We start from the raw sequence: 12947 nt of genomic DNA, 5'->3' as shown, positions 1-12947 counted from the left end.
AACCAATATTAGTCATCCGAGTCAGAGAACCAATGCTGACCAATATTAAAACAGTGTTTGAAAAAACAGAATAGAAAGTAAGTCAACATTTACAATGGATGCCAGTTAAACTGCCAACACATCCTTTTGTGATTGTGTCAGAATAAAAACCTTTCAAACAATCTTAATTTAAAATGTTCTCTTTGATAGATTGAACAGGATGCATCAACCCCTACACCAGTGCTCTTCAAATGGGACTATGTCTATATCTATATATATATATATCTACCTATAATAATGGATTGATTTTTATTATCTTTAAAAATAATAAATTAGATACTTTGCACCCCTAAAAAGGAGCAAGTGTGTCAAAAAAAATTATGTATAATTGATAACTCTGTGCATCAGTTTGAAACACTAAGGCTGGCCAGAACATATAAATACGTAGATACGCCCTTCCCCACCTCGGCCTCTGATCAAGGCCTGTTTCAGCTCAATAGCCTGGCTCTTATGGAAACACAATCAAAGAAGAAGAGATGTTGGGTTGGTGACGAAAATATATAGTGTGAGCACAGGTTCGGACATGCAATGAAAGCTGTTTTAGTTTATAAAAGTCTCCAATCACACTACAAAAACAACCTTGATTGGCTCTGAGAGCTGTTTTGTTTTTGGTGACATCATATCATTACACATCTTAACACAAACACACACTGTGGAGAGACAGCGCAGAGAAAGAGGGTCGTATGGATATATTTTCATGTTTCAGGCCAAAAATGAAATTGACGGCGTATGATTTGTTAAAAGTCAGTGAAGTATATGGCCATACCAGCCTGTCATTGCCTGATCTCGTTAGATCTCAGAAGCTAAGCAGGTCTGGGCCTGGTTAGTAGTTGGATGGTAACCCAACAAGTGTATATTTTTGTATTCAACCAAGTGAAATAAAAGATGCAACATATGTGAAAAATACGTTTCCCTGATAGTTCTGTGCTGACAATGTACTAAAAATAGAATATTACTGTAATATTGTTCCTGAACCAAAAGTCATTATGAATTAAGTATAATCTCAAGTAAAAATCACAAAACAAAAAAATTCTCATTTTGCAATCGATGATGCATTCATCTTCAGTGACACAGTAATGCACAGCCACAAAGTCTGGCCCACTGGCCATAGCTTTTTACAAATTTGCTTTAGGTGAAAATATAGTTGAATAGACCCAGGCCGGTCCTATGAAATTCTGGGGGGCAAAACCATTGCTTAGGGGCCCCCCACCACCACCATACACACACACACCCACCCCGACTAGCGACATCCACCAACTAGCGATATGACCTTTTTTTTAATATCTCGATATTTTCGAGCTATCAAGTATATCACAATATATGATATATATCTCGATATTTATCCCTTGCCTTGAGATGATGCTTTAATGCATACAATGGAACCAGAAATGCAATAATCAATATATATTAATGTTTTCTCTGTGATGTAATTGGGGTTTACTACAAATTAACTATCAATTGTTGATTTATTATTACTGACAATTGTGAATTTAGTATTATGATATAACACCACTACTAACACACACACGCATGCTGTAATGATGGCCTTCTGTTACCGTCCCGTCTGAAACGACATAAGCAGTGTTTGATCTTCCCCTGCTTACAATAACCGTGCAGTGTGACAGTAACAAGTTGTTTTAAGTCCTGTTTATAACGTTATCGACCCACAGAGACCTCTGGATCTCTACAGCACACACACATTCACGCACAGTGACATTCTGAAGCCAAACTATTTCCAAATTTAACCATTATTCTTTTTTTTACTAACTAACTCTTCATTCGACTCTGTCTTAATATTGTCGCTGTGGCTGCTGAGGTGAGTGAGTGGACGAGGGGGTTTGGTGCGTGTGTGCATTCAGTGTCTTCTTGTTCTGCTGCTGCGGCTGCCCAAACGTTAAATCAGGAACCGTGAACCTTTTTAGCATATTCTGCCGACTTTTTTGTACTTCCTACTTTTCATTTTACCTTTCTCCGTTTCTGGCAACCCAGTTTGAATCTATTTACCGACATGTTGGCAAGTCACGGTCTGAATGTCTAGCGTTGACTCAAGTCTCTCTTGCGCATGCGGCATGGGCAATACTAACTACAGGTGGAGGGAGGGGCCTGACGACACATTTTTGAAAATAACTCGTTATGGGGGAAAAAAACCCGTAAGAGCAACATAAAGGGCCTCTTGTACTGAGTGACAAAAATAAAAAATATAAATAATCACAATTTTATTTTTTGGGAGGATAGGGGAGGAGGGCCCCCCCGCAGGCCTGGACCCAGTGCAATTGCTCCTGTTGCAACCCCCGTAGAACCGGCCCTGAATTGCCCTGTCCGAGACTGATTCACTGAAGGATTTGACAGTATATGTTTCATCACATATCCAGACACACTGGGGAAAACTGTATGCATATAAATCTTTTGTTATGCTTCCAAAGAAGATATTAAAATGAGGAACTCCTTTAAACAGAGATGTGATGGGATGAATTTGTTGGATAACATCTATTTGCTAATAGTTATTTATGAGCTTGTAGTTATAGTTAGTCCACCAAAATAACTCATTTCAGACAGAAATCGTCACACCTGGCCCAGTGACGTTATCCAGGCTAAAAACCACAGTATGATGTTCAATGGACACAAATATCCAGTCCATTTAAACGATTGCCTACTCCAACATTAGCATTTACACTATAATTTCTACCTATGTATACAGTTTCCTTTCTTTTTTCCTCAAGCAAGCACAGTCATGTTAATTAGTGATGGTAATCATAAAAATATTTATACAATGGTATGGGATATGACTGCATATAAAGACAGTATACAGTAAATGTGGGTTCGATTCCTGGTGGTGTTTAGACACTTTAGAATCTGCTTACACAGACACTTAGCAGTGTTGGCGTAATGGTTAAGGAAGCTGGCTAGTAATTTTAGGGTCACCAGTTGGAATACATCCTGGGCATCACTGTGGGAAGTTAAACAAGTTCCTTAACCCTAACTGCTTTAGATTAAAGCATCTGCTAAAAGAAACTGTGATCTTGTAATATTGTAATTTATCAAAGCGGGTAATATGTTTCTTACATTTCCAGTTTACAAATGTTTTATTACTCATTCAGGGAATATGTGCTTTAGATAACACTATTAACATCTGCCTCCAGGTACCTTCAGCTTGTGGTGTCACCCTAAGTTTGAGGACCGCTGTCACTCTGTGGTGGAGTTCATCGAACGAGCCATCATGCACTCCAAGAACGGCAAATTCCTCTACTTCCTCCGCTCCAGAGTTCCAGGTAAGAGGAAAGAATGTAGGTCACTTAGGCTCCGGCAGCCTGGAGCTGATCAAATATACATGTGCTCAGAAGGAAGAGCCTGAAAGTTGTGTGTCAATTACTGTCAATAGGCACTGAAATTGTGAATTATTCATGATCGTGAGAATACATCCATGAAGGTGTTGTGATCTATGCATACAGGAAGCGTGAAAGGATGGCCATGTCATCTCACCGAACTAAATGCCTTATTCAAAACATCTGCAAAACTGCAGTATTTGCTGGGTTGGCCCAGTCTGTAGTGGTCGGTATTCATCAAAGGTAGTGGTACCTAAGGAAGCGGGCTTTTAACTGGAGGGTAGCCGGTTTGAATCCGCTGTGGGACTTCGAGCACTGTGGCTGCCTAGTGCTCCTCAGGGATGGGATAAAAGCAGAGAACAAATGTCATGAATGTACCGTATTATGTGACAATAAAGGTGATCTTTCAACCATTTAATAGAGTCACAGACAGACAAATATTACTGGGAATTCAAAGCTAATAAAAAAGATAAGACATTTTTATGATGTGCATTCTGATTCTGAGAGAAAGCTTTCAGAATAAACAATTTTCCTTGTCTTGATTCTTTTTTTTTTTTTTAAACATTTTTTTTCACAGCAGTTAACAAAGGGTGCAGAGCAGCTCTGTAATGTCACACAATTCTACAGTTGTATGTCACAAATAACCACAGAACCGGAACAGCAACAACAGTAATATTTGGGGGGGGTCATGTGCACTGCAAGCAACCTCAGTATTGTCCACAACAATCACAGGGAACAATGTGTCTCAGGTTTAAAGAGTAACTAAACCTCAAACCCACTTTTTTCTGCTGAATACATATGTATTTGGGTATTAAGTAGTGCTGTTTATTAATCCTAGTCCCACTCTTCACATTTTAGTAAAGGTATTTTAATTTTACGTATTTAGTTGTAAAATGTCGATATACTAGCCTCTAAGATTTGAAAGCCGGCTATTATAACTGAATTTTGCTGTTGGCTGAAATAGATTCTTTGGATTGCCATCATCAATTTTCACTGTTGGCCCCGCCCCTCCTATCAAAGCTAAGAGGAGGGAGGAGGGTTTCCTCCAATCACAGCCCTCAGTGAGCATTGATTGACAGCCAATGAGGAAGTCCACTGTGTGGTGATGTTCATCAAGCTAGGTGTGTTTTTACAAACATATCATGCTATGAATGTATTCCCGTCTGTCTCTGCGTATGCGTGGACGTGTGTGTTCGTTCGTCTTATCGCTATGTGTACAAGAGCTGGGGTTTTGGCCCCTGAGTGGTGTCTGTAAGGCTGTGTGTGAGCTTCACATTGTGATTGTGCGTGCCTGTAGTTGTAGTGACACATTTTAGCATATGAACTTGCTATGTGTGTGTCTACAGACAGATCATTGTGTGTATTACCGTCTGTCTCTGCACACAGCGGTGTGGGCTGACAGAGTGGGCTTGTCTTACTGCTACAGCAGTAATGCCCATAATCAAGGCATTGGTTGAAATTCCCTCCTAGTGGCAGGTTAAGAGAAAGCAGGGGTTTAGTTACTCTTCATTTAGTTATCACCTCTTTGTGTGAGGAATATTTCCCATGGTTCCCAAAAAGCCTCACAGCTGTGCCTCTGCAGCCTAAGACTGTAGGTCATGTGTTACATATGTTGTATGTTTTTAACAATGTCTATCGACTGATTAACAGTGGGTGGTTCCTTACAGAACCAACACCTTGTTATTGCCTTTTTTCTGGCTGCCATAAAAATCTGTAGAATCCTTTTTGAGTAGTTGTAAGTCTATTTTCTTCAAATAAAAAGTTAAGAAGGAAAATACAAAATTGCTGCCCAAAACACTTCCCAAAAAGATCTTATATCTGGACAAACCAAAAATATGTGTGTGGTATGCCATATTGTTACCACATTCTTTCTAGCAGTTAGATTGTGCATCATGATTTTTGTGTTGGATAAAAATCTGATCAAGTATTTCCATAAGAAATCTCTCCACCATTGTGAGGTTGAGATTTGAGTCTTGATAATATTCATCCAATCCTCCTGACCAATAGAAATTCCCGATTCCTTTTCCCATTTTTCCTCCACATAATTTGTTGAGTACCCTCTTAGTTCATTTATACAGTATATCTGTACAGTTCTCCAATAATCTTTTCAACAATTTTGATTTATATTTGATTAACATTTGTGTGATAAATAGAAATATTTGTAGGTAAAAGTCCCTTAATATTCTTGGTAAAGTAATGTCTGGGTTGAAAGTATCTATAACAATCCTTTCGGGTAAGGCCATACTTCTCTGACATAGATTTCATCATTACAGCTTGTTGTGTGTGGAACTGTCAGATTGTAACTGCTGACTGTTGCCCACTTCTAAAGGTCCCTCAATGGAAACATATGCCTCAGAACTCAAGTACAGAGCAAAATTGATTTGGACACAATATACTTTTTAGTGTAGGGAGTGAGGGAATTATTCATGAGTTTTGCATCAAAATATATTAAATAAATGAGCAATAGGTTACAAGTAATAAGGTACATCCAAACTTTTACAGTTTACCACATCGCAGCTTTCAAACACGCCGTAGTGGAGCCATTACTAAAAAAAAAGCAGGTTTAGACCCCACGGACCTCCTGTTTCTGTCTAGGATCCTTGAGAAGGTGGTTTGTGATCAGCTGACATTTTTCCTGGATCAAAGTAACATTCATGAAACATTTCAGTCCAGTTTCCGTAAAAAACACTCTACAGAAATGGCCTTACTGAATGTGTCCAGCGACATCGTGATGTCTGCCAATTCTGGAAACTGCACAGTTCGAGTTCTCTTGGATCTGTCCTCAGCCTTGGACACCGTTGACCATCAGGTCCTGCTGAGAAGATTGAGGGATCAAGTAGCACTATCAGGTCTGAGTCAGCAGATTTGTTGAGTAGAGTCCCTCAAGGCTCCGTTTTGGGTCCCGTCTTATTTTTGTTGTAGTTGACTCCCTTGGGAAAGATCGTCCAAAGGTTCAGTGATGTTTCTTACCAACTATTTGCTGATGATATCCAGCTTCACTTCTCCTTTAAGCTGTCTGAGATGTGGAAATAAAACAATGGTTAAGTGATAACTCTCTGCAGCTCAATGCATACAAAACAGAAACACTGATTATTGCCCCTGATGAGTCAATTCCAGGGATTAAACAGTACTTGGGTGACTTGGGCCAGTCTGCTATGTCAAGCCCGAGAAATTTGGGAGTTATCTTTGACAAAGACGTGTCATTAGTGCAGGACTGTAAGTAGCTGATGAGGAACTGCTTCTTCCAACTAAGGAAAATATTTTAACTCAGGAAAATGGTGTCTCAGAATTATTTGGAGCTCATCATACATGCTTTTGTCTCTTCAAGTTTAGACTATTGTAATAGTTTGTTTTCTTGTCTGAACAAAAAGGAGCTGTCTTGACTGCAATTAGTGCAAAACTCTGCCGCTAGAATTCTGACCCGTACAAATAGGAGGACTCGCATATCCCCTATTCTAAAAGAACTCCGTTGGCTGCCATTGTCTTTTAGGATACATTTTAAAATGCTGGTTCTAGCGTTCAGAGCATTGCAGGGTCAGGCTCCTTCTTACATCACTGGTCTGATCCAGCCTTACACCCCTGCTTGGGCTCTGAGGTCTGTGGATCAGAATCTGCTGATGGTTCCTCGCACACGTTTTTGGACCAGAGGAGACCGATCCTTCTAGGCTGTTGCTCCTAGGCTCTGGAACGAGCTTCAGCTCTCTCTGCGTACTATTGACTCTGTCGACACCTTCAAAAGCCAACTTAAGACCTTTTTATTTGTTCAAACTTTTAAGCTACTCTTGGGCTGCTATGATTTTATGTTGTCATGGCCTTTTACACTGTGTACTGCTTTTGCTTTTAAACTGTGTTGTGAAGAACTTTGTGGCTTTTTGTCTGTGAAAGGTGCTATAGAAATAAATGTTACTCACTTACTTACTAATGATAAATGTGGATTTGAGGACTACAGCACTGGCTTCAGGAGAGATTTATTTCTGTGTACCATAGCGGTCGCAAAATCCGCCCTTGCTTAAACTGCTTATTGTATGTTTTGAAGGAGAAAGAGCCTTGCTTACACATTTTAATTGAACTACTAATTTATTCTTTGGTTCACAGCTTTCACCTTTACATTGTAGTAAATAATGCAGGACTTGAATAAGTTTTATGTACAATAGGCAGCAGAAATGAGGACATTGAGGGGGTGTTTCCCACCAAACACAGGCCTGTGTCCAACCCAGCTGTACAAACTGTGGGTTAACATTGTCTTTCTTGTTGCAGGGCTTCCTCCCACTCCGGTTCAGCTGCTGTATCCCGTATCCCGCTTTAGCAACGTGAAGTCGCTACAACACCTCTGTCGCTTCTGCATCCGACAAATAGTGCGCATCGACCACATCCAGGAGCTTCCACTGCCCAGGTGCTCAGCGCCGATCAAATATGACACAAATATAAATCTGATGAGGATTTGTTGTTTTTTTGTACAGTACAGACCTACTGAATAAGAAATGTTTTTGTTAATCATAGTGATTTAAAAACATTTTTTTGATAATTTTCAAGTATTATTATTTACAAAAACACATTCAAGCTCATTCTGAACCATTGGCATGCAGTGACTGCTTAAATATAAATGTGGATACTGATGTTTGATTTTCAAAAAGGTTTTGATGGTCTCAGTCTTACCTTTACTTATAATTAACTTTCTGTACAAAATTGTCCAATACAACAAAAATGTGTTTCCTCTTAAATGGGAAATCCCTCACCTGACAACATGTTACCAATTAAAAAAATTAATGTCTATTGTTCAGTTTGAGCAAAATTTTTTGGCTTTTCTGTGTTTCTGATACTTTTACTTCAGGTTTAGACTGACTTCCTTTTCTATATATTTTCCTTTCCAGACCATTGATTTCCTACCTGTGTAAGTTTTATTACTACGACCCTGAGGAGGAGATGTACTTGTCCATCAAAAGCATCCGGAGGGTGGTGGGAGTGGAGCAGGAGGCGGAGTCCCAGACGTAGCAGCAGAGGTCTCCACAGCTCAAGTGAGTCCGTAAAATAGAAGAGCAAATAATTTTAAAAGACAGTCAAAACACAGACTTACAAAGTGCATTTTTTCATTGCTTCTGGTGTAAGCAATCAACTATCTAGTACTGTACCTTGTGCCTTGAGGGATAGATAGAAAAATTTACTTTAAAATGCTTTCTTTAAAACCTAGTGATGTAATGCCAATTCATGGTCCTGCTTTAAGTGGAGGGTTAAAATGTTATTCAGCCATGTTCACTAGTGAGAATTCAGTGTTAGTTAGTCTTTTCTTTGTGTTTTTGAGCACATTTTGTACTTCACAGGTTTTTTATTGAACAGAGATTAGGACAAATTTTGCAGCTCAGAAAGCAATGAGGCAGCAGGTATTATTAGGTGGTTGGTCATTTTTTGGCATGCGCTAATGTTTCAAATTGATCATCTATATTTGGATGGAATAGAGCAAGACAAGTGCTGATAATGTAAGGAGTGAGGGTTTAACATGTAGGATGATATTTTTGTTAATTGCTTTGGCCTTGTTGTTTCAATATGTTGCTTGTATGACAGTGAGTGGTTCAGTGTGACCTTCTGGATTGGTTGGGTTTGGGCAGTGATTGATTGAGGATTGTTTGAAACGGGGTCGCATGGGTTTTCATGCAATACATGAACCCATGCTAGTTGACTGTAATTAAAGGGTTCACATGGACCATATCACTCATTTCCAAGGTATTTTTCTGTTAAACAGATGGCTTCGGGTCTAGCATTGTCTCGTGATTTCAGCAAAAGCATCCCGATTTTGTAAATCCTCATATAAAGCATATAAAATGTAAAATAAGAATCGTAGCTTACTCAATTAACCCTATTTCAGCATGTTTGGTACAATTTTGGGAAGTTTATTTGCTAGTAAAGTAATCTAAATTGAAAACAATTATGAAACGGCAAGGAATTGGAAAAGTGTAACGTGAGGTGGAAATGGGTATACCATCCATCACTCTTCTGACCCACTTTCTACTTTTTAGGGTCACAGACGAAATGTGTAAACCTGAAACTGATAAAGGTAAATCGGAGGCCCTAAGTCTGGTTTGCTGAGTGGCTTCTCATGTTGGTTTGTTTATTAGGCAGTAGGTCTCCAATTCCTGCCACTCTGACTTCTGATATTGTTTAATCAGAATGAACATAAACTTTGTCTATTTAGCTGTTTTTTAGGGAGGTTCAATCACAGCCAACATTGCTATAAGCAGGGATGCACATACGTGGTGAGCAGGTGCGCGTGTATGCCCAAAATACACAACGCGCACCAGATCAAAAGGTGGAACATGCGTTGGCACACATCTGAAGATTTGGGGAAACAAATCAGCTCCTCATTGGGGGCTGACTTGTCCTAGTTAACATGTGATTGGTCAATAATGCATGGTGACGTGACTGTATACTGTATGTCCAATGAGTAATGGAGAGGGGAGTGGCTACAGACACACTCAAAAGGAGGAAAAGAGGCAAAAGTAACATTGTGAGACTCAAACTAGAGGTGAAGGGAGTAAGTAAAAGTACAGTAAAGCTTGGACTTCTTTTAATGTCATGGACAGTTCCAGAGCAGAGTGTAGACTGAGCCATCGAAACATTTCATATGACACAGGCTCCACAAACAACCTGCACAGACACATGAGAGCAGTCCATCCATCAGTGACATTAAATTGACGTTTAGCTTGGTTTTGATCAAGTTAGAGAAATACATTTAGAAAATAATTAATCTTTTTGAATTACAATATATTAAATATAATTTATGTTTTTAATTTATTTTATTGACAGATAATTTAGAAATAATTAATGTATGCTACAAAAAACTGAAAAGCCACCAGGGAGCTGAAGAAGCCAGTTCTTTTTAGCGAGCGGAAATTTCCATTACTAATAGATAAGTCCCTGGTCTGTGATGCTGAGGATTGTATGTAGGTTTCATTAATCATTGCTTTGGCGTTTCCACCTCTAAAGATTAGTTTTTAGTACTTTTTTTGTTTGTCAGTCATCCAGCTTTTGATTAGCCTGCTAATAGTAGAGAAACACAAAGTAGTGCAAGCAAGGGAAATCCCTAATCACAGAATGAACCAGAGAGAGAGAGAAGTAGGCCTTGTACATTCACATCTTCTTCTGTACAGTCAAATGGAGAGTAATGATGATGACATTCTGCAGCATAACAGAACCCTCAACTCTCAGTGCTTTAAAATAGTAACTGCTGGTCATGCTCAAAAACCTATCATTTCAAAAGGTCATTTTATTCACGCATCCCTTTATTCTTTTTCCCCTGAGAGGTGGTTACGTAAAACATGTATTTGTAAAGAGAGCACCAAGCAACAACCCCTGAGGACCAGACCAAAAAAAGTTATGTGCACCACTCCCCTGGCTATAAGACATCTTTATGGCATATGCAACAACATTCAACTTCAAAATCTAATTTAATCAAAACGTCTTTCCTACTTTTTGAAAAAGATTTTACTGCTGTTGTAAATTGGAAAACTCACATCACTGCATTTTCTTGTTTTTCTTAAAATGTTGTCCTCAGGTTTGTTGTGAAGAATAGATCTGTACTGGTCTGCCAACTCCAGCATCAACCAATCATAGTTCCTGGTAATCTGTGCGTCCAGTTGGATTTGGAAGGACTGTCCTCTGTGTTGGACTAATGACAGCAGGGACAGCTGTTTGCAGCTGTATGGTGGGTAAAAATGTCAAAGTACAGCTGCAGTGGACTCAGTGACATCTGAGGAAGGACTGCTACAATGTTTTCTGCTGCAAACCTGTGACCAGGTGCATCTGGAAAACGGGAATCATGAACTTTTGTTCCCAGTTTGCTGAATCTGCTCAAGTGAACTGTCGAAAGCGAGAAGCACTGTTCAATTTGTACAACTGTTGTTTGCTGCCATTTCCTTGTTTCTCTTTCCATTCTATCAAAATGGAGGATTTGGATTAAAAGATGTCCTCTGGAAAGATTTACACACTGAAGCAGGGCAACAAGAAGCTTATATGTGAGCGTATACATAGCTGTATATCTGCAACTTAAAACTGAAACCAAACCACAGATTGAATCCTTAATTGGCTGAAAGTGAATTTAATGTTTTTGGCACTTTTTGTTCCTCCTACATGTGTGATAAATGCATTATTAGCTGCAGACTTAAAATAGCACATAATCATGAGTATATTGATGCAAGGAAGACGGTTATGCACAAGATGCAAACTTTGCAGGGACTCAAAACTGAATACTTTATGAGGTCTTGCATCATTGCAGAGGTAAATACGTTTATTTCTTGTTAACGGGAGTGTCTAAGGTAAACTTGGAAGTGAATGTGTGTGTGATTTTGTGTTTCAGTGGGTTTGACATGGACTGGTGATTGGCTCAGGTGCACCCTGCCTTGCACTTGTATGCCAAATTTGCCTCCAGTGCCAGAATAAGCAGGTACAGAGGATGAATGTATCTAATATGTTGGCACTGACTTACAGTGACATGTGACAGTGTTAAAGTTACAATCCCGATGAAGTGTTTTGGAAATTCCCCAAAGACTACAGTTCTCAATTAAGAAATAACAACATTATTATAATAATATTCTAATAATAATAGTAATTTAAACTGAAATAATATACAAGATTTAGAGAAGAGTCAGAATATCACATGAAGATCAGAACAGAAATATTTAGTTTAAAATCCAGCAGCAGGACAGGACAGAAAAAAGAAAGTAAAGAGAGATGATTCAATTAGGGACAAGGTGGTTAAAGAATTCAATATTCACATTAAAATACATATGAAATGTTCCCCAGAACCTTCAACATGTAGCAGCATAAAAATAGAATCTGGTTTAGACTCATTAGTCAGTATTTAGCCTAAATATAAAAGGTAAAAAGAGTGCTAGCCTCTAAAACCAAATCAGTCATAAGATCTGTTCAAAATCACCAATGAGAACTATTTTTGACACTAACGAACTCAAAGGATGTCAGGACCAGTTTGACCTCTTTCTGGTCCATTTAAACTCATGTTGAGTTCTTCTTAGTTAATTTAATTCCACAAAATTTTAGTGGAAATGTTTGTAAATGTAAAACCACACCAAAGTGAAATCCTCCAAATCCTGATTTATGGTACAAACATGAAATTGTACTCGTGCTGTGCTTATTTCTTATGACTTTACTGACACATATGACTAATTAACAGAGTTATTAGCCTAACACTGTTTGGAGAGTAATATTCAGTCTGGATTGCTCTTGTTTTTCCCATCATGCCCTGCCTCTCAGTGTGTAATCTTCCAAAACTGCTCTCTACCTTTCAGATTTATTTGTTTAAATGCCCAGGTGTATTTTGCTCATTCTTTTGGAGTTTTCAATAAAAGAAAGATGAATTATGAATTCCTGTGTGCATCATCGTTTTCTAACTTTAGATTTTTGATGTTACAATTAGACATTTTAACAAGAAGTTTTTTAAAAAGTTGTATTTTTGACTAGAGAGCAAAGCTACACCTGCTCTGAAGTTGATCTGCTAAAGCGAATCTTACTTAAATTCTAAATCTAAATTTAAATCTTAAAACCATATTATAATTGGTTGTTTTATGTAATCAAGGA

At 38.6% G+C, this 12947-nt stretch overlaps 1 protein-coding gene across 2 annotated transcripts in view; it reads left to right on the top strand.

Moving 5' to 3' along the window:
- The window catches only part of socs7 (suppressor of cytokine signaling 7), a 31415-nt gene extending 18740 nt beyond the window's left edge, over positions 1-12675 (top strand). For both annotated transcript variants that reach the window (XM_028457404.1, XM_028457396.1), the window contains 4 exons: positions 3180-3308; positions 7620-7755; positions 8234-8377; positions 10909-12675. In XM_028457404.1, coding sequence (XP_028313205.1) covers positions 3180-3308; positions 7620-7755; positions 8234-8354 — 386 coding nt within the window. In that variant the 3' untranslated portion in view covers positions 8355-8377; positions 10909-12675. The remainder of the gene's footprint in view (positions 1-3179; positions 3309-7619; positions 7756-8233; positions 8378-10908) is intronic.
- The last annotated feature ends 272 nt before the right edge of the window (positions 12676-12947 follow it).

The sequence above is a fragment of the Gouania willdenowi genome, chromosome 1 (assembly GCF_900634775.1).
Source record: "Gouania willdenowi chromosome 1, fGouWil2.1, whole genome shotgun sequence".
Classification (NCBI taxonomy): domain Eukaryota; kingdom Metazoa; phylum Chordata; class Actinopteri; order Blenniiformes; family Gobiesocidae; genus Gouania; species Gouania willdenowi.
Note: the sequence above shows the minus strand (reverse complement) of the source record. Positions and strands in the feature narration are given on the sequence as shown.